Source organism: Lonchura striata, chromosome 28 (assembly GCF_046129695.1).
Source record: "Lonchura striata isolate bLonStr1 chromosome 28, bLonStr1.mat, whole genome shotgun sequence".
Taxonomy (NCBI): Eukaryota; Metazoa; Chordata; class Aves; order Passeriformes; family Estrildidae; genus Lonchura; species Lonchura striata.
Window position 1 is genome coordinate 6016205 of NC_134630.1, and position 20551 is coordinate 6036755.

At 53.6% G+C, this 20551-nt stretch overlaps 2 protein-coding genes across 3 annotated transcripts in view; one reads left to right on the forward strand and one right to left on the reverse strand.

Moving 5' to 3' along the window:
- Positions 1 to 320: 320 nt before the first annotated feature.
- On the reverse strand, positions 321 to 16302 carry CHAF1A (chromatin assembly factor 1 subunit A). The gene is made up of 15 exons (XM_077788809.1): positions 16291 to 16302; positions 14636 to 14686; positions 13628 to 14418; positions 11870 to 11926; positions 9751 to 9992; positions 9242 to 9302; positions 8769 to 8837; positions 8169 to 8392; positions 7860 to 8031; positions 7607 to 7687; positions 7440 to 7529; positions 6964 to 7225; positions 5464 to 5921; positions 1671 to 1758; positions 321 to 408 (listed from the first exon to the last, which is right to left on the reverse strand). The coding sequence occupies exons 2-15, from the start codon at positions 14682 to 14684 to the stop codon at positions 329 to 331; spliced, it is 2724 nt and encodes a 907-aa protein (XP_077644935.1). The 5' UTR covers positions 14685 to 14686; positions 16291 to 16302; the 3' UTR covers positions 321 to 328.
- SH3GL1 (SH3 domain containing GRB2 like 1, endophilin A2) overlaps positions 16059 to 20551 on the forward strand; it is a 28737-nt gene continuing 24244 nt past the window's right edge. For both annotated transcript variants that reach the window (XM_077788811.1, XM_077788812.1), the window contains exon 1: positions 16059 to 16222. In XM_077788811.1, coding sequence (XP_077644937.1) covers positions 16178 to 16222 — 45 coding nt within the window. In that variant the 5' untranslated portion in view covers positions 16059 to 16177. The remainder of the gene's footprint in view (positions 16223 to 20551) is intronic.

The window sequence follows — 20551 nt, forward strand, 5'->3', positions numbered from 1 at the left end:
ATTCCCCTAGTGGCATCACAATAAGCTTATTCCAAAATCCCTCAGCTACTTTTAGAGATAACTTAGATACCTTCCATTACAAAGAAGTATCAAAATTTCAATAATGCTTTATTAAGGACAGATTAATATGCAGTATTAAAAAAAAAAAAAGCTAAAAAGCTAAGTCTAAAAAATTAAGCTTCCATCTGGTCTGAAGCAGAACAAAGTGCTGTCTTCTCTTTACAAGAAATGTGGAATACTTTCAAGTATCTTGGTCAAAGATACACAAGGTTTAAAACTTTCTAGCTCATTCTACATACATACAGAGGAGTTAGTAGGCATTTCTGTCTCAAATTGTATTAGATGGGCTGACCATGCTGCTGTCCTGGTGAGCAGCTCTTGTGCCACTGGATTCTGGAGCTGTGGAACCTGCAAAGGAAAGAATGTGTTTGGTTTGTTTTGTTTTTATAAATATCCTCATGAATCTGCTAAAATTTGACTGCTTTATGTTTTATCTGTCTTAGCTTCCTGCATCTGTTGTGAGTCTCCTTTTCAACACTATTTAAAAACTGGTTTTAATACTGGCTTCGTATTTAATATCACCAATCCAGAATAATAATAATAAAAAAAAAAACACTTCAACCATAAAAAGGATTTTCATAATCTTTTCAGTGCTTTAGAGCCAAACAAATAGAGCTGTGTGCGTGCCAGCAGAGCCTGGGGGAGGGAAGCTGCTCAATGGCACCCTCAGAACAAGAGGAGACAAACCTGAGGTGAGGTTTTCATCTCAGAGCCTGGTAATAAGCAAAAGCAGCTTAAGATTAAAGCCAAGCTTCTTGTCAAGCTGTCCCAGTGTCTGTTTTGGGAGGTGAGAGGAGCTCAGAGAGGAAGGAGAGCCCAGATAATGCCTGGAATGGGTCAAACACTACAGAATTTCTGTGCACCAGTCCTTATCTAGCAGAGGAGCTGCCCAACACAAACCCACTTTCCTCAGAGCAGGCTGGGAGAGCTCTTACTGTGAGCAGGAAGAAAGAGCCCAGAGCTTTGGAAACCACAGCACGTGCTTGGAGTCAGCTCATTGATGTGTGTGATCACCTCCAAGAGCTCCTGGAGATGAAAGGAGCTGCTCCACGTCCTCATCCCAGCCTGGCCTGAAAGGAGAGGCTGCAGCAGAGGGGCTTTGATCTGTTTTTCCAAGGGATAAGTGGGACACAAACACAAGCAAGTGCTCAGCTTGTGGAGCAAACAGCAGCCAGGCCGTGCTGCCTGATGTGACTGCCTTCAGACAATTTGCACCTTTGAGAGGGGTGATAACCCAGCCCTTGCCAGGCCTGGGGGGGCTCTGCAGGCCCCAGAGAGCAGCAATGTTTTCCATAATTTACCAGTGGATGTGCTGGCAGTACCCACCTGTGCTGCCAGAAACAAGCAGGTGACACTGGCAGCCAAGTGCTGCTCAGGAAAAGTGGAGGAGGAGGGCAGAAGAGGCAAGAGCAGCTTGGATAAGGCTATAAATATTAAATAAACATATTTTAGAAAGGGTAAAAAGCAGGAGTATCTGGAATAAGATATCTATAGAGAGAAAAGCTCAAGGAATGGTGAGAAAGGGCAGGAAATCCAAAGTTCAGCTCACGCAGTTCCTGCTCCCTTGGGGGAGTGTCTGCCAAGAGCCAGGCACCCATTTCCCTTCCCACCTTTTCCTGGCTGTACATCCACAATCATGCAGTCATCATCTTCCTCATCTTCCTCAGTGTCTGCCTGAAATCCATCCATCTCTGCAGCCTGGAGGGAGAGAACAGGTCCCAGGTGTGAGTCAGGAGGGTGAGGGTGCCAGGGGCCAGGCCTGGCACTGTCTGGGCAGGTGAGCACACCTGGAGGGAGGGAAATGTGCAATTCCCAGCTCCACGAGCTGAGGCTTGTGACAAAAGGCCTCGTCTGCAGTGGCACACACGGTGGGAAGGAGGCCAAGCTCCTGCTCCAGGATCCTTCCCTCTTGCACAACGTGCTGAGCAGCCCCCGCAGCTCAGCCTTCATGGCAACCTGACTCCTGCTGCATTTCTGGAAGGGAAATCTCTCCCCTCTCTGTTATTTTCACAGAATCACAGACTCATAAAGTCCAACTGTTCCCCAGCACTGCCACCATTGACCACATCCCCAAGTGCCACATCCCCATGGATTTTAAATCCCTGCAGGGATGGGGGCTCCAGCCATGCCCTGGGCAATCTTTTGGGTGAAGAAATATTCCCTCAATGTCCAGCCTGACCCTCTCTGGTGCAATGTGAGGCTGTTCCCTCGTGTCCTGCTGTCCCCTGGGAGCACAGCCTGACCCCTGTTCCCGTGCAGCAGCAGCAGGAGCTGGCCCAGGACTGTGAGAGGAGGGGGAAAACGTGGCACAGAATGGGTTAAAAGTTGGGAAAACCAAGGGAATATAAATCAGCAAAAGCTCTCCAGACTCATAAAGGTCAGCGTGTCCAACTGTTTCCCAGCACTGCCATCACTGACCATGTCCCCAAGTGCCACATCCCCACGGATTTAAATCCCTGCAGGGATGGGGGCTCCAGCCATGCCCTGGGCAATCTTTTGGGTGAAGAAATATTCCCTAAATGTCCATCCTGACCCTCTCTGGTGCAATGTGAGGCTGTCCCCTCCTGTCAGGAGCTGTGCAGAGCCAGAAGGGCCCCTGAGCCTCCTTTGCTCCAGGCTGAGCCCCTTTGGATGTCCTCTCCTTTCTGAAGGTGGAGAATTACTGTTCCCTATCAAGTTTGGACTTTGTTCTCTCCTGACTCCTCCTCATCTTTCCCAAGCAGCTTTTATTCAGGGAGTGGTGCCAGGTCTTCCCTTGCTGCCCAGGTTTCCTGCCATGGGAAAAGCCCAAATTCCCTATTTTGAATCAAATCAAGAACACAGAACCCAAGGAGTGACACACCAAAGTTGCCCAGGGTGTGGAGTTGCTGTGAGGGTCTGTTGAGGTTTTTTTTTTTTCCTTCAGCTGGAACTGGAATGAAAATCCTGGTCCCCCATCCCCTAGAAACTATTCCAAGCCAAGAAATTTTCAATTTACATCTTTCAACAAAGTCCCAGTTCTCAGATTGAATCCCACCTACACGTGGGCAGGTACTGCCCACTTCAGCACCAAATTTTTTTTCTCTCCACAGCTTATGTAAGAGCACCTTGACTCACACAAGCCCTGGTGTGAGCTTCCCAGCAGAGAAACACGTGCCAGGGTTTTTTGGGAATCTGGCAGCTGTGCCCTCCCAGCCATTCCCAGGCTTTCCCCACGCTCCAGCCTGGTTCTACAGGTGGGGTGGGATCTCAAAACCCGAGCAGGGCTGATTGAGACATCAGGAATGAAAGGTTTCTGGGGCTGTGACACCTCTGCTCAGTGCTGCACCTCACCAGCACAGCTCTGGGAAGCTTTGAAGCATTCAGGCTGGTGATGTAATTCTCCTAAAAGCCTTTGTTTTGCTATTTCTGCTCCCTTATAAGCTGAATTTCCAGTGGGTGCCAAGCAGAGACTTTTATCTCTGCCTTTATTTAGTGTACAAGAAAAAACCCAAGCAGATGGAGTTTGGGGGCTGAACAGCTTCTCACAAGTCTCTGATCTCTATCAATACCTGAATGCTGAGCCTTTTCAGTAGAAAAGCCAAAAAAGCCAAGAATAAATTGGGAAGGCAAAGCATAAAAAGCATCAAAAGGCTCATTTGTGGTCCATGGGAGGGGGTGGAACGAGATCAGCTTTAAGGTCCCTCCCAATCCAAACCATTCTGGGGCTCTTTCCTAACCTGCAGCACAGGGAAGGAGGAATAAATCCACTGGCAGGGATTTCACACCCTGCCCTGCCTGTGGGACTGGAAGCCAAAGGTTGGTAACCCCAAATTCCAGCACCTAAAGCCTCAACAGAGCACCCCAAGCTTCGTGGGGACCCAACTGTGGCTCCTCCAGGGCCTGAAGGGGCCAAGAGGAAACACGGAGAGAAACTTTGGACAAGGGATGGAGGGACAGGACACAGGGAATGGCTTCCACTGCCAGCAGGTGGGATTTTGGGAAGGAATTCCTCCTCCCTGCGATGGTGGGGAGGGCTGAGATGGAATTCCCAGAGCAGCTGGGGCTGCCCCTGGATCCCTGGCAGGATCCCTGGAGCAGCCTGGGACAGTGGAAGGTGTCACTGCCCATGGCAGGGCTGGCACTGGGTGGGATTTAAGGTCCTTCCCAAGCCAAACCATTCTGGAATTCCCACTTTTCAGTCATGATTAGGCTCCAGCACTACCTGTGGTTGCCCTGAAAAGCAGAAGCAACAACAGGAAAACCACAACACAGCTCCCAAGCAGCAACCACTGCAATTCCATCTCATTTTGTCCCTGTGAATTATTGTGTTTTTAAACCAGCTCTTGAAATTCAGCTTTTTATGTGTGTCAGGATGAGCTGGAGCCTTTACAGACTGCTCTGGGCTGAGTTGCAGCACTTGGGAACCACATTTAATCTGCTCACATGCAACTGCTGTAAGTCATCAGCTCGGGCTGTACATCTGGCAGCCACAGGCACACATAAAACCTGCACACAAATTACACACAGCTGTAAAACCAAGGCCAAGCAGACTCTGAAACTATTCACAGCTTGGATGCAATCACTGCCAAATAGCAGAGAATGGAAGAACAGCAGGAGAGCAACGTTTCAAATGGAACAGAGAGTCCAAGCTGCAGACACACACACAAAAGAAACCCATCTCTTTAGTCCCATCATTTCACTTCTTTCCCCATAAAAAGGCTCTTCTGGTGTGCAGGACAGTGGCTGGAGGTACGAGGCTGAGCAGGGGGGTGCAAACACCCCCAGCCCCATTCCCAGCACTCCTTACTGGGCCACTGTGGGAATCCAGAGTTTCCCCCTGGCTGCCCCGGGACCCTGGCAGGGGTCAGGAACCCCCCTGGACAGAGCCCCAGAGACACTGGCTGTGATCTCTGCCCATGGAAAAGAGTTTTCAATCTTACAGGATGAATTACAGGCTCTGAGTGTTTGATATCAGTAATAATTAAGTGTGGCACAGGTGCAAAAGTAAAATTTTAGGATTCTAGATGAGGGGTCCAAAGGGGACAAGATGGAGGAAATTGGGTGTGCCTTGTCCTTTTTCTCCTTCTTCATGCCCTCCATGTCTCACTGTGGTGTTGGCATTTTTCTGTTGGTTCAGGCTGGGGACACACTGTCCAACGTAGGTGACAGATATTGGCACGTTCTTGTAAATCCAGCCCAAGGAGTTTCTGGTATTTAATGTTTGTCACATCCCACTGAGGGCAGAGCCCCACACGCTGCCCTGCAGGACAGAGCTGGCCAGGGCAGCAGAACATGTTAGAGATAAACAGAATAAACAACCTTGAAACAGCACAGACCAATTATGGCTTCTGCTTTGGCAGTGGGGCTGACAGACAGAGACTTTCTACAATTTTGGGATCATTTAAATATCACAGATTCTCATAGGCCATAACAGGAACTCACCTGCTCAGCACCCCGAGGTCTCTTCATGAACTTGGTGATGGACATGCTTCCCATGGCCTTCCTCTTGGCTGCCAGGGGGGTGGGCTGGGGGACAGCCACCCCTGGCACGCTGCCCCCCTCCTCCTTGCCCGTGCAGGGCACCTGGGTGACGTAGTTCCACTGGCAGGGCACGGGGAGCTGCTCCTGCCCGAAGCTGCGCAGCACCTCGGCGTGCACGTACCAGCACATCCTGAACTCGGGCCTCTTCTCGTACACGGAGCTCTCAGAAATGATCCTCTTGAGCCTGGCCTTGGAGGGGACCCCGTTGTCCTCCCCACCTGGGGCATGTGGGGGGCTGCTGCTGCTGCCCTCGGGCACGTCGCTGAAGCGTCCCTGGCGGCAGCACTCCTGGAACTCCTGGATGATCACCCTGCTCCCGTGCACGTTCCCGTGCAGCAGCGGCAGGAGCTGGCCCAGGACTGTGAGAGGAGGGGGAAAACGTGGCACAGAATGGGTTAAAAGTTGGGAAAACCAAGGGAATATAAATCAGCAAGGGCACTCCCTCCAGACTCATAAAGGTCAGCGTGTCCAGCTGTTCCCCAGCACTGCCATCACTGACCACGTCCCCAAGTGCCACATCCCCATGGATTTTAAATCCCTGCAGGGATGGGGGCTCCAGCCATGCCCTGGGCAATCTTTTGGGTGAAGAAATATTCCCTAAATGTCCATCCTGACCCTCTCTGGTGCAATGTGAGGCTGTTCCCTCGTGTCCTGCTGTCCCCTGGGAGCACAGCCTGACCCCTGTTCCCGTGCAGCAGCAGCAGGAGCTGGCCCAGGACTGTGAGGGGGAAAAGGTGGCAAATAATGGGTTAAAAGTTGGGAAAACCAAGGGAATGTAAATCAGCAAAAGCTCTCCAGAGCAGGGGTGAAAACACCAGGATTGGTTTTAGAGATGGGATTGCCCAGAGAAGTTGGGGGTGCCTCGTGTCTGGAAGGCTCCACGGTGAGGTTGGATGGGGCTTGGAGCAAGGGGAAGGTGTCCCTGCCCATGGCAAAAACTGGATGGTCTTTAAGGTGTCTCCCAACCCAAACTGGGATTCCATGATTGTCACAGCACCTAGATTTAATGTAGAAAACTCACCCCCAATAACAACACCACCCTGGAGTAAATCCCCACCCCCTGGCTTGGCTTTTATGTGTTATTCACAGCTTTGTGTTAATCAGGTGCAGGAAAAGCTCTTGACTGGAACCAAACCCTTTCCCCCAAACAATAAGCAGGCTCAAGCCTGTCCTTAAATTTGAGTTTGCTCAAGTCTGGTTGGCTTTATTTCCTATATTGCCCAGAGCAAGACTTTTTGGAGAGGCAGTGCCAGAAAATTCCTTTCCAAGAGCTCTCAGAGATTCCTTGGATTCCAGACTTGTCAGAAACAGATCATTCTGAATACAACACTCAATAATCCCCCTACTCCCTCCAAAGCCGAGTACAAGTGTGGAAGTACTGTCTAGCCCTTCAGGTCTTACTTTGCTGATCTTTTGCTCTTTTTTTGCTACATTTCTGTGTCTGCTGCTCTTCCTCTGGCACAGGTGGATCCAGGACACAGGCTGTGAACTGCTGGAGCACCTTCAGGTCTGGGTTGGTGCTGTTGTCCTTTGCTGCCCTTTCCCAGACACAGCCAATCTTCACAGGCTGGAGGACGTGGAACCTCTTCCCCTTGGCTATCAGCTCATCCCACTCCTTTGCTTTCAGCTTCTGACGAACCTTCTGGTTCTCTGGGTCACACTCCTGCAGCCACAGGGGACAAAAGACTCGTTACACCCACACTAGGGAAAAAAATAAAGAGCTTTTTAAAGCCAGCCTTGTGTTCCCTGAGCCACACAGCGCTCCTGAACCGTGCAGGCCTGAGGGAGCCCAGCCCTGCCAGGGCCCTGCTCATCTCCCCTGCCAATATTGACACGACACAGCTCTCTGGAAACTCAGGGACAGCCAGCTCCCTTACCTCTGTCACACCTTCATCTTCAGATAGGTACCCATGGGGTACAAAAAACCCATCGTCCTCATCTTCATCCTCTCCCTCCTCTTCATCATCCTACAAATAAACGGATGAGAAGTTACACTGCCAAGTGCAAGTGGCTCCTGATTTTTTTCAGCACGCAGGATCCTCACCTCCTCACTATGGGAGAGACTTTCCCCTGGCTCCTCCTCTTCCCACTCTTCATCACTGTCTACTTCATAGTCCAGCAGTTTCTGCAAGAAATGCCAACATTTCTGCCCGTCACTGGAGAGCACAGCACCAAACCCACTCTGGGCTTTCAAAGCTGAGGGAACAAAATGGCTCAGAAATCCCAGGGAAGCAGAGGACTTGGCCAAGAACATTCATTTCTAGAGCATAAAGAATCCAGCAGGCTGAGGTGCTTACAGTGTCCTTGGACCATGGATTCCTGGCACGGATCAGGGAGGTTCTCTTGTTCCACGTGCCCCAGTAGGCAGGGCGGTGATTCTCACTGAACTGCAGGAGCTTCATCCTGCCAAACTTCTCCCTCTCAGGAACAGCATCGGGCTGGCAGGTATCCACCACCACCACCACGTCACTGGGAACACAGGGGAAGGTGGCTCAGCCCCACAGAACAGCTCCAGCCTTCCCTCCTCTCCAACATCAAGCCCCAAATCCCCTCTGCAGCTCGTTTCAGGAAACAGAAGCAAAGCAAGCCCCCGAGTGCACACTGACCTGTTGACACTGTCACTGCTGTCACTGACCAAAGTGGGCCCAGTTTTTCGTGGTTTACGACATTTTAGATCCTTCAAGAAAGAATCTTCACCATTCTGGGCATGCAGGAGCTTATCCAGCTGTTCCAGGTCGTCTGGATCCAGGGCAACACGGCTGAGGGGGGCTAAGACCATGTTCTCCTTAATTTCAAAAGGAGCAAACTTCCCACAGGAGCCAGCAAGGGTCTGAAACATCAAGTGAGGAACGTCAGGGTTTGGACACTGAGAAGCTGCAGCACCAACACATGCTAGAGACACCTGCTGCTGAGGTGTTGATTCAGGTTAAGTGAAGGTTTAGGTTAAGCTCTTCCTGTCCAAGACTCCAGCAGATCTTCCAGGCAATGAAGAAGAGCTGAGATTCACTAAACCAACCACAAATGCCTTCTGTAGTCTCTGCTCTGGCCTTTTTCTTAAAATCCTTTACGCTTTTGAGACCAGGAAATTAAGGAAAAACAATGTTTTGACCACGTTAAGAAGCTGTAAGGGGCAGCAGAGAAGGAAATCAGGGTATTTATTAGGAATAACTGTGAGAGACCAACACACAGGCACAGCAATCCCTCACCTTGGGGGCTTGTGGAGTCTTTGGTTTCTGGAAGAACCTGGTGATCTCTGCTTTCTGTGCATTGATGCGCTGAAATGAGAACCCAAATGCAACTCTGAGACAGGACAAAACTTTGGAATTCCAGGTGAGCTCACGCATGGCTCAACTTCAAATGCAACGAGGCACAAAGCAAAGTTCAGGCAGTCACCAGCTCCTGTGACTCAACAGAAACACTCGTGGTCCTCCCTGCCACAGGCAGGGCTGCAGTGTCACATTGCCAGGGGAGAGTTCACTTGTGGGCAAAGAAACACACAGAGAAAACACTTGAGGGGGGAAAAGCAAAGGAACCAATATGTGTGAAAATTAAAGGTAAAATCTGCCTGGAGCAGCTCCAGCAGGTCAGGGGGGACAGGCTGCACCCAAAGGGATCTGCTCCACCAACAGCATTTCACCCCAGAAACAATTCAGAGACAAAGCAGAGAAAACATTTTTACCTTTTCTTCCTCCTTTAACCGTTTCTCCTCTTCTTTCTTTCTCTTCTCCTCGAGTTTTGCCCTTGAAAACAAAGATCATGTGAATTGGCACCCACCAATATTTGCACTGAGGTGGGAAGCCCCAGACCCCACCACGAGGATCATCTGTCAATGCAGCTGAGAACCACGCTTGGTTAAGCGTAGAGAAGACCTTGTTCATTCCTTCCAGAGCAAATATTGACCCCATTTCAAGTTAACAGGCTGTCCCAAGTTTCTCTTGATGCCAGGGCAATCCAGGGATTGCCAAATCACAGGTAACTTCCTCAACAAACAGCCCAAGTGAGGCAGGTGAGGAGGGGGAGCTCGGGGCAGCAGAAGGCACTGCTGGGATGGGGCCACAGAGTCCCACGAGCATTTCAGAGCCACCCCCTGAGCCCAGGCCCGTGCTGCTGCAGCAGGAGGGCAGGGAAAGTGGGGCTGGACATCAGCACAGGGACCCCCAGGAGCTGCTCACAAGCCCAGGCACTCACTCCAAAGCCTCCTGCCTCTCCTTGCGCTTCTCCTCCTTCGCTCGCAGCTTCTCAGCTTTCTCCTTCTCTTCCTTTTCTTTCTTTTCCCTCCTTTCTTTCTCTTTCAACTCTTTCTCTTCCTCTTTCCTCTTCTTTGCCTCCTCCTTGGCTCGTTCTTTCGCAGCTTTTGCCTCTTCCTTCAGCCTCCCCTTCTCCTCCCTCTCTGCCTGCAGCTTCTGGAGCTTGTCGGCACGCTCCTGATCCTGGGGCACAAAGGGGGGGACACTCAGGGAACTGCAGCTTTGTGCTCCCAAAGCCCTGGTGAAAAATCAACATTTCACTGCTCAAACAGGAAGCTGGACCCACCCAGCGCATGACCTGCAGCATCACAAAATATCCTGGAATGGGAAAGACCCTCATCCTTCCCAGGAAAGCAGGTGGGAGCACATCCACACACATCCACAGCCCCCTGGTGCCTCAGGCAGCAGCCAGCTGAGCTTCCTTGTCCTTGTGCTGCCTCTCTGAAAGCTTTAATTATTCCTTCCCCTTAGCAAAAAAAAAAAAAAAAAAAAAAAAAAAAAAAAAAAAAAAGCTATTTTCATTTCTCTAAGCATCAAAGAAAGCTTTTGTATTGAGTCATCTTCATTACCACTGTAGCATTATGGAAAATTAGATGGGAATTAAAAAATCGTAATTATTCCCTTATTTAATAGGAGATTTCAGATTCTTTCCAAAATATTTCCTCCTGAGCAAAGCTCTTCATGCTTTGGTGTCATTGTAGGGCTACAGTGGTGTCACTTCCACAAGTGAATTTGAGCTGATTTGACATCATAAACCCACAAGGATTTTCTGATGCTTTCCACTATCACAGAAATCACTTTGATGATCCTCGTGGGTCCCCCCCAGGCTGGGATATTCCATGATCTCATGGAATAAAATGAGTCTCCAAACCCCAGATTGTGGAGTTTATCCCTTGTTTTCTTCCATTTTAGATCATCAGTGCCCTGAGTTTGTTCAAGGAGCACTCTGGGAACAGTGGGGGGAAGATTTTATTGGAAGTGTTGCCTTTTATGGTGTTTCCTCCCAAAACAACTGCAATTCCCACCATGGCTCTGCTGACACCAAGGAGGAAAATGTCAAATTAAAGAGAAAAAAGCTTTTTCTGTGCTGCAGGCACTTGGTGATGTCACCAGGAAAGGAGGATCTGCCTGCGCCCAGACACTCCAACTCCTCCCTGGGTATTTTCAGTTTTCTTTTATTGATTTCACATCTCTCCTTGTCAACATCAAGGCTTCCTGAGCAGTGTCACAACACAAATAAGTGCAGAAAGCCACCAACAGCCAAATGGTGCCAATGGCGAGGAAACAACACTGTCAGCCTGAGTCATGGAATGTGCTGGGTGCTGGTGTGAAGCTGACAGCTCACTGGTGGGTCTGCTTCATTCCCAGCATCATTTTTAGCTTCCATTCCCCTCTCTCCCCCCTCCCATCCCTGCTATTTTTAACACAGCTATAGAAGGGAAGAAAACAACAGATTGGAATTCTATATGGGGCACTGGGAAAAGCTGAAGAGCTTTCCAGCTACAGCTTACATAAAACACACAAGTTTATAAACAAGCCACTGAGAGACGCAGAATTCTCAGCACAAACCTTCCCAGGGGCAGAAAAAACAATCCCAAAAAAAACCATTGGTGCAGCACTGGGAACTCCAGTGACCCTTCAGCCTCCTCCACATCCAGCATTCCATGAGTGGCAGCAGAATGAGGGAGCTTGAGGAGCTGCATCCTAGCAAACACAACCTGGAGCTTGAGCATTCCCAGTGGTGGCATCCAGTGGTGACATTCTCTGGGAAGCCACAGACACAGTGGCTCCACTTGCCTCGTGTATTAATAAAAACAAAACCTAAATTTTTAGGGCTTCAGAGTTTCTAATTTCTTCCCAAAGAGCCCCAGACGCAGCCAGGGCTCCACTCAGGAGCTTTGGAAAGAGGCAAGCACTTTAACTGCTTGCATTAAAGGTCCTTCCACGCTCCTCAGGGTGAGGAAAAATGGCAAAAGAGATGTTCCAGCTGGGCTGAGATAAAAGGCAAAGGCCTTGGTCGGCTCCTCAGGGGAGGTTTGGGTGTCAGGGAAATGCCTTACTCTTTGCAATCTCAGCTTCTCCTTCTCTGCTGAACTTCTGTGGAATTTCTGAGGTACCTGGAATTACAAAATGCAAGTTTTAGAGGAGATCCTGCTCCTGCCTTCCCAGCCTGAGTGACACCGGGCCGCTCCTGCAGATCACAGCCAGTCACTCCAAATTCCCCCAGAGCAGGGAATGAGGACAAAACTTGGGAATTTCCAATCTCCCCATTCCCATCCCAGGGCTCCTGCTCCCATGAACAAACCCCTCAGGTCCCCTCAGCAAGGGAACACCACGTGCACAGCACCCAGGGGAGCTGCTCTGAACCACAGGGGACATTTCAATATGGCAAACTCGCTTCCTTCCAGCTAAAATTGGGTTTGTTTGGGTTTTTTTTTTTCTTGGCCTCCACCTATCTTGCTGTGATATTTAGTATTTAGCTGTAATTTTATGAATACAAGGAGTGTTTTCCACATTTTTACAATTTCTTCTTGCCATCACAGTCCACTTGATCTTCCACCAGGAACAGCTCACTGACCCTAAATTCCAAACAGGGCACACTTCCCGTTTTTCTTTTATTTATGGGGGAAAGAAAAAGGTGGTTTATGCTTAAGATCATTGCTCATAGACTGGTTAAAGATTGTCAATATTTCAGCACACTGTGACTTGATTGACTGGATCCCCCCCTCCTCCTCCTGCCATTCACAGCATCACATTGTGAAATTGTGATTAACAGGCTAACACAGCCCAACTGCTTTATTTTCTATATTTAGCTGCCATAAAACAGGAGTTCTGTCAAGTGAGGGCTTCAGCTCCTCAGAGCTGCTTCCTCCCAGGAAAACAAACCTGCCAGGACTCGCAGCTGCACAGCTTGGGGTGCAGCCCCTCATTTTGGGGAGCAGCAGACGAGCAAATCCAGCCCCACTGGCAGTACTGGGTTACACCAAGATTGCTTTTTGTTGTTCTGCTACACTGGAAATACTTCATGCCTGCTTGAGTCTGTTTATTTTAGGGGTGGAAGACTGAGAGTTTTCAGAGAGGAAGAATTGATCGCTTGACTTGATAGACACAACGAAAGGACTGGGAGAACCATCCCCGTGGTGGTGCTGCTGCTCTTGGAAGCTTCTCTGTCCAAACTGCCCCAAAAATCAGAGTGTTTGGGGGCCTCCTGCTGAAGCAGAGCTGCTAAACTGAAACTCAGGTGAACAAAAACCCCCTCATCCAGAGGTTTTTCATAGAATCAGAATGCTTTGGGTTGGGAGGGCCCTTAGAGCCCATCCATGGGGCATTTCCACTGTGCCAGGCTGCTCCAATCCCCACCCAGCCTGGCCTTGGGCACTGCCAGGGATGAGGCAGGGCAGCTGCTCTGGGAAATCTGTGCCAGGGCTTTTCCATGGCAGCTGCAGGAAATTCAGAGCTGGAAAAAACATCTGCACTGGCTGTGCTGGGGGAACATCCTCACAGGAATCCCAGCAGCTCGGAGGGGGATGAAACAGAGCTTGGGAAAAAACACCTAAAGTACAAAACTGCTGCTCCCAAAACACCAAGTGTCAAGTGGGTATTCCATTAAAGAAATGTAAATCCAGCAGCAGCCAGAAGCAGAGAGAATCAAACCCTTGAGCTGCAGGATTTAAAGACTCCAAAGGGCAACAAATCAGTAATCAACCACCACCACCTTCCCAACGCTCCTCACTGCCCCACTCAACCTCCTCCCCACAATCCCAGCAACCCAAACGTTGCACCACAGCAACTTGCACCCCAAACCAGAGCAGACCAACCTTCCTGGCAGGTGTGGAGGCAGCCAGAGGAATGCTGCTGCCCTTGGTCTGTGCCAGGAGCTCGGGGGAGCTCCCGGAGCTCAGTGAGGAGTTGGTCAGTCCCGAGTCTCCCTCGTGGGACGACTCTAGGGCCTCGCTCTCCGAGGCGGTGCTGCCATCCAGAGAGGCCACCTGGGGGGATTTCAGGCTCATGATGTCCTCCAGCAGCACCACGGGCACCTTCCCCTCAAAAAGCACATCCTTCAGTTCACCTGGAGTGCCCTTCCTGCCTGCCACGTCCTTGCAGGCCGTGAGGCCGGAGCAGGGCTGGCTCCCAGCTCCCAAATCCTGCTCTGCCTTGGCTGCAGCTGCGCAGGGCCCCTCAGTCTGCGTGGAGTCACCTGTTGGGCTGCTCTGCGAGGAGCTCAGGCAGCTCAGCTCCTTTCCTATGGTGCCATTGCTGACAGCAGCTCTAGAATCCACAGCCTCCTGCTCCGTGCCATCCCCGAGTCCGTGGGCAGAGCCCTTGGAGAGGTCAGGAACATCCCCGGGGTCACTCGTGTCACCTCCTGGGTTTTTCTGGATAAAATGGTCCAATGGACCTTTTCCATTCATGAGTTTTGGAGGCAAATTCCCATCTGAGCTCAGCTGGCAGTCATTCTCCACATCGTCCAGGGAGGCACCTGAGGCATCCAGGGAGGGATCCTTGCTGGGAACAAAAGCACTCGGGGAGCTCTTGACTTTTTTGACCTCTGGATTCACATCGAGTTTTTCCTTTGGCACAGGATTGAGGCGCTTGAAGGGCAGCCGAGCTGCAACAACAACACCAGGTTAGAGCCACGAGGTGACAAAGGGTTTCATTCATTTTTAAGAATAAGACTGAGATAAGCCACTTAGAGATGCTTTAATCACAGCCAAGCCAATCCCAAAACAATCCCATAAAACCCATTTGTGCAGCCAATGTATTCCACAAAATCACATCTGAGATGTTCTTGCTAAAACCGTGCTGGATGAGAGACACTCCCTTACCTTGGACGAGCTTCCGTGGAGGAACAGCAGCTTTGTCTCTGCACTCCATGGCTACGGGAGAAAACAACAAATCAGCACCCGGGGCTTTCTCTGAGACAGCTGAGGCCGAGCCCAGCAGCTCTCCCAGGGCCGGCGAGGGAGGACAAAGGGGTCCCACTGTCACCCCCGAGCCACCAGCTCCCAGCAGCCGCAGCCTCCTCCTGGCTGGGCAGAGCAGGAACGTCCCCAGGAGGCCCCGAGGAGAAGCGAGGAGGAAATTCCTCCCTGTGAGGGCGGCCAGGCCCTGGCACAGCGAGCCCAGAGCAGCTGCGGCTGCCCCTGGCAGTGCCCAGGGCCAGGCTGCATCACCCCGGCGCAGCACACAGCGTCCCTACCCACGGCAGGACGAGCTTTCGGATCCCTCCCCACCCAAACCGGTCCGTGACTCCCCGAGCGAGGCTGCGGGGCGGGCCGGGGCCCAGCCCCGGGGCGCGGCGGCAGCTCCGGCACCTCCTTTGTTACCCGGGGCAGGCCCCGCGCACCCCCGCGGCCCAACCGCCGCCGGAAACACCTCGCGCCCCGGCCGCGCCGCGCCCCGCGGGCTGCGCCCTACCTGCGGCGGCGGCCGGCGCGGCTGGCGGCGGTGCCGGCCGGCCCGTGAGGCGGCGCGGCCCGCGCAGCGCCCGCGGCTCCGGGCCCGGTCCCGCCCGGCCCGTCCCGCTCGTACTTGGCGGGAGCCGGGGCGACCCCGCGTCCCGCGCCGCTGATTGGCGGAGCGCGCCCCACGTGACCCGCCCGGCCACGCTCCCCCGCGGCGCCTCGCCTCTCGGTTGGTCGCCGCCGTCAGCGCCGCTGATTGGCGGAGGGGGGTGTCGGTCCGGCGCGCTGCGGGCGCTGATTGGGCGGTTTTGTAAAGGGCCGGCGGGGCGCCGCTGGGTGCCGGGGCTGGGCCCGAGGGATGCCCGCTCACCGGGCGGGAACGGCGCTGCGGCGGGCCGGTCCCGGGCCGGAGGAGCCTGTCCGCAGCACCGGGAGGAGAGGGTGGAGCCAGCACTGCCGCCCCTCGCGCTACTACGGGCATCGAGCCACCGCGCGAAATGGCGGCGGGACCAGCGGCCAATAAGCGCGCCGCTGTCGCGAGGGATGCTGGGAGCTGTAGTTTTCCATTTGGAGCTCTGTCGCCCCATTACTATAGCGGGGGTCCCGGCACCGCCGTCCCCGTGCGGCGCACCCGGTCCGCTCCCGGCGGGCGGTGCTTCGTCCGTCACGAGAAATCCACGGCTGCGCCACCGCCGTTCCCCGCCACGAGCGCCCGTCGCGCGTGTCGCGACAGAACGGCTCTCTCGGCTCCGCCCGGCCGGCAGGGGGCGCGCCGGCCCCGCGCGGCGCTCCGGCCGCGCCGCTCGCTGGTGGCGGCGGCCGGGGGCGGCGGCGGAAGCGGCGGCGGGGACGGGCCGGGCCGGGCTGGGACGGGCGGAGCGTCCTGAGGCTCCCGAGGCTCCCGCCGCCCCCAGCGCCAGGTCCCGCCGCCCGCAGACCGGGCCAGGCACCGGCACCGGCACCATGTCGGTGGCGGGGCTGAAGAAGCAGTTCTACAAAGCGACCCAGGTGAGACACCGGCACCGCGCGCCCGCTCCCGCCGCCGCTGCGCTGCGGCCGGGCCGATCATCCCTTACCGGTCCGGAGAACCCATCCCGGCCGCTGCTGCCCCGGCGCTGCGCGCTCCCCGCCGTTATCCCGGTGCTGGTCCCGCCGGGCATCCCCCGGTACCCGCCGGTGCCCAGCCTGGCACCCCCCGGGATCCCGGGCTCGTACCTCCCGGTTCTCGGTGTGATCCCGGGGCTCGGTGCGGGCCGTGAGCGGAGCCGGGACCCCCGGGCGGGGCTCGGTGCGGGGAGCCGTTCTCCCGGTGGCACCGGGGAGGGGACACGGGCAGGGAATCGGCTTCGCGGCGGTGACACCTGGGGGTCACTGGGGGTGTTTCCCCCTCCCCAAAACCCGCCCGCACAACCGGGACGGATCCAGCCTTAAACCGGCCGGGAGAGGCGGAGGAAGCGCCGGGAGCAGCGGCCCCGGTAACCCCGGTAACCCCGGCGGCGGCCTCGGGAAGCTCCCGGTTCCTGCAGAGCGGCTGGAGCGGGAGGGAAAAGGGCTGGGAAAAGCTCCAGAGGTTCGGGAATCGCAGCCAGGCTCGAGGAGTTGGTGCGGTGCCCTTGGAGCTCAGCCCTGGGAGCGCCCAGCGCCGGGCTTGGAGCAGCCCCGGACGGAGGAATGGGATTTTCCATCAGCTGCTCCACAATTCCATAATTCCGTGTGGGAACGGGCCTCCAAGAGGCTTCACAAACTCCTTTTTCCTCCCTCAGAGGAAGCAATGGCCATTCCCAAGCCTCCCCAGCAGAATTCTCCTTCCCACCGCCTCCCGTCCGCCGCTGGGAGGTTTTGTGGATGCGTTTTGGGAAGGGTTCAGGAATCGCAAATTCCCCCTCTGCTCCTGCTGCTTTCCTGCCCCTGCTTTCAATTCCAGATAAATTTGGCACGGATGGTGTTTTCCATCGCTGAGCTTAAACCCTTTCAGTTCATCCCACCCCTGTGTGCGACATGTGTCGCCTCCTTCCTCGGCTCCGTTTCCCCAAATCCGTTTTATTTACCCAGCAAAGCAAAAAGAACAAATTCCTGAGGTCATCCTCCACCCTCCTTTCCCACTGAACCCGTCGTGGGGTGGTTTTTATGCTGTTTTTCCTCAACTTCCACGGGGAAAGGTCATGCTGGGGACTGGGAGTGGGAGGATTTTGCTGGCCTGGATGTGCTGTGGTGGCGTCAGGAGGTGATTCAGGACTAACACGTTCCTAAGCCCCAAAATATCATTTTAAGCCCCAGATGAAACCATTTTTTGGAGGAATTACAAATTCTTCCAGAGGTGCTACCACCCCTTGCAGTGTCCACGACTTAGAAATGCTCTGGCTGGAAACTGGGAGTCACTGGTTCCAGTTTGGCCATTTTTTCTTGTCTCTTCCTCCCTTCCTTCTCTTTTCCCCCCTTTCTCCCCTCTGGTCCCACTCAGCCCTTGGCTGAAGGAGGGGAGGATTAGTTATTTTTTGGCTCCCTTCAAACCATCAGACTCTGCCAAAGCCCAACATGTGGAAGATCTTTCCTAAAATATTACGTTTTGTTCCACGTCTGTCCTTCATTGAAGGCAATCAGAGCCAGGAGTGGGGTCTGCAGGGACCCCAAAGATTTGGGATCCCTGTTTAGGATCCAGAGGGAGCAGGGCTTGGCTCGTGGGCCCCATCCATGTGATTTTTCCAAGCCCACGTCTCCCCTGGGTGAGGCAGCCCACATGCAGGAGAGAGCTTGGAGTATCCTGGAAAAAAAAAAAAATAAAATAATCTGAGTCGTGCTGGCAAATGGTGGAGATGGGGAACAGCTCTGAGTGTGTCCAGAACAGGTTCTGCCTGTTCACAGCAAACTGTTCCCTAAAAAAAAAATAAAAAAAAAAAATAAAGAAAGCTGGAGAAAACATCCTGAGGAAGGGGGAGAAACAGCAGCAGCAGCTTGGAGCTGGGAACAGGGTGGGAAGTCCCTGCCTGGTCCAGGGTTTCATCCAGCCTGGAATTCACAGGGACCTCCTGGTGTTGTAACAGCTTGGTTTGCACCCTTTGGGTTTTGTACAAACTGCTGGAAATCCTAAAATCCTGCAGATCTTCCCAGGCAGTGGGCAGGACAGGCTGCTGCTCCGGGGGGGATCCTGAGGGAATCTGGGGGTGCCAGCAGCAGGGCTGGAGGGAGGAAACGGCCTCAGTGAGGCTGAAATCTGATATTAAAGCAAATTTTTTCCATGGAAAAGGTGCTCAGGCATTGGAACAGGCTGCCCAATGGAGTCGCCATCCCTGAAGTGTTCAAAAACCAGGTGGATGTGGCACTTGGGGACACGGTGGTGAACCTGGGCTGGACTCAGTGGCCCTAAAGCTCTTTTCCAAGCTCACCCATTCCACAATTCCACATCCCAGCCCTGCCTGGGTCACGCTCAGCCAGCAGCAGGAACAGCCCAGGAGCTTTTTGGGGTCAGGGGAGTGCAGGGATGGGATTGTGCTGCCCTTCCCAGGAGGTTTTGGGGTCAGGAAATGCAGGGATGGGTTTGTGCTGCCCTTCCCAGGAGGTTTTTGGGGTCAGGGGAGTGCAGGGATGGGTTTGTGCTGCCCTTCCCAGGAGTTTTTGGGGTCAGGAAATGCAGGGATGGATTTGTGCTGCCCTTCCCAGAGCCCAGGAGCTTTTTGGGGTCAGGAAATGCAGGGATGGGTTTGTGCTGCCCTTCCCAGGAGGTTTTTGGGGTCAGGAAATGCAGGGATGGGTTTGTGCTGCCCTTCCCAGAGCCCAGGAGCTTTTTGGGGTCAGGAAATGCAGGGATGGGTTTGTGCTGCCCTTCCCAGGAGGTTTTTGGGGTCAGGAAATGCAGGGATGGGTTTGTGCTGCCCTTCCCAGGAGCTTTTTGGGGACAGGGGAGTTCAGGGGTGGGTTTGTGCTGCCCTTCCCAGGAGTTTTTGGGGACAGGGAAATGCAGGGATGGGTTTGTGCTGCCCTTCCCAGAGCCCAGGTGAGACTGGGAGCTCTGGGATTCCCAGCACAGCTCCTGGGGGTGCTGCCCATGGATCACAGCAGGGTTTGGGATGGAGGAGACCTCCGAGCTCATCTCCTTCCACCCCCTGGAGGTGCCCAAGGCCGGGTGGGACAGGGCTTGGAGCTCATGGGGCAGGGGCAGGGCTGGGACAGGATGGGATTTTAGGTCCTTTCCAACCCTCCCCGGGCTGGGGTTCAGCCCTGCTGCCATTCCAGGCTGGATGAACGTGCTCCCAACCCCTGGGAGAGCTGAGCCTGAACCCTGCCACGCCTGCCTGGGCTCAGGAGCTCCTGCTGGCCCAAGCCACAGCCCAGCCACCTCCTCCTCCACATCCAAAACCATTCTCCAGAAGGAGAAAAGGCAAGTGCTAATTAAATCTCAGCAGCCCTTGACACACACACACATCTCCCTGAGGTTAATGACAGCTCTCAAGGCTTCCAGAGGTATTTTTGACCATAAATAACCCCTTGCTGCCTGCCTGGCCTGCTCCAGACCTGGGACAGGAGCTCAGCCCAGCAGGACCTGTCCTTGCTGAGCCTCCTGGGCCACCAGGAAAAGCTTTCCCTGCCCTGGGAGCTTCCTCCAGGTGCTGCTCGGAGCTGGGGCACGGGAATGTCCTCCCACACTTGTGTGACACTGAGGGGACAGGCTGCAGCTGCCAGGGAGGGCATTTCCCCTTTTGGTTTTTGGCCTCTGTGGGCATCGCTCTTGGTGCTGCTGAACTGAGATTTCCTTCACTTCTCCCTGGGTTTCCTTTCTTCCTCCTCAGCCGAGGTTCTCTCTGTGGTGATTTGGTGCTCTGCTTCTACATGTGGGATTTTCCTTCCCTTTCCCAAATTGACCTTTCAAAAGGTTCTTTGCTTTTTGGGGTTTTTTTTGTTTGTGTTTTTTTTTTGTTTGTTTGTTTGTTTGGTTGGTTGGTTGGTTGGTTGGTTTTTTGGTTTTTTTTTTTTTTTGTTTTGTTTTGTTTCGGAGTTTTTTTTTTCATTTTGGGTTTTTTTAATATTAACTCAGCCCTGCTCTCACTGGTCTCTCCAAGCTTTCTCTTGGAGGCAGGAGGTGTCTTTGGGACGGTTTGGATGGGAAGGGACCTTAAAGCTCATCCCATTCCACTATCCCAGACAGCTCCCAGCCTTGGACACTTCCAGGGATGGGGCAGCCACAGCATCTTTGGGAAGCTGTGCCAGGGCCTGTGTGAGCAAAGGGGGGAGCAGGGAATTCCTGTGGGAGGGATTTGGCAGCATCAGGCTCTAAGCTCCTTATCTGTACATGGGAATTTGGACTGGGAAGTCGAGGGATTTTTGCTGATTCCTGCCAGCCTG

What these genes read in the sequence shown, in the direction of transcription:
- CHAF1A (XM_077788809.1), bottom strand. Translation starts at nt 14,684, where the DNA reads ATGGAGTGCAGAGACAAAGCTGCTGTTCCTCCACGGAAGCTCGTCCAA. An exon ending in GTCTCTCCCATAGTGAGGAG is followed by an intron (nt 7,530 to 7,606) that starts GTGAGGATCCTG and finishes GTTTATTTGTAG; the next exon opens with GATGATGAAGAGGAGGGAGA. An exon ending in GACCTCGGGGTGCTGAGCAG is followed by an intron (nt 1,759 to 5,463) that starts GTGAGTTCCTGT and finishes CTCTCCCTCCAG; the next exon opens with GCTGCAGAGATGGATGGATT.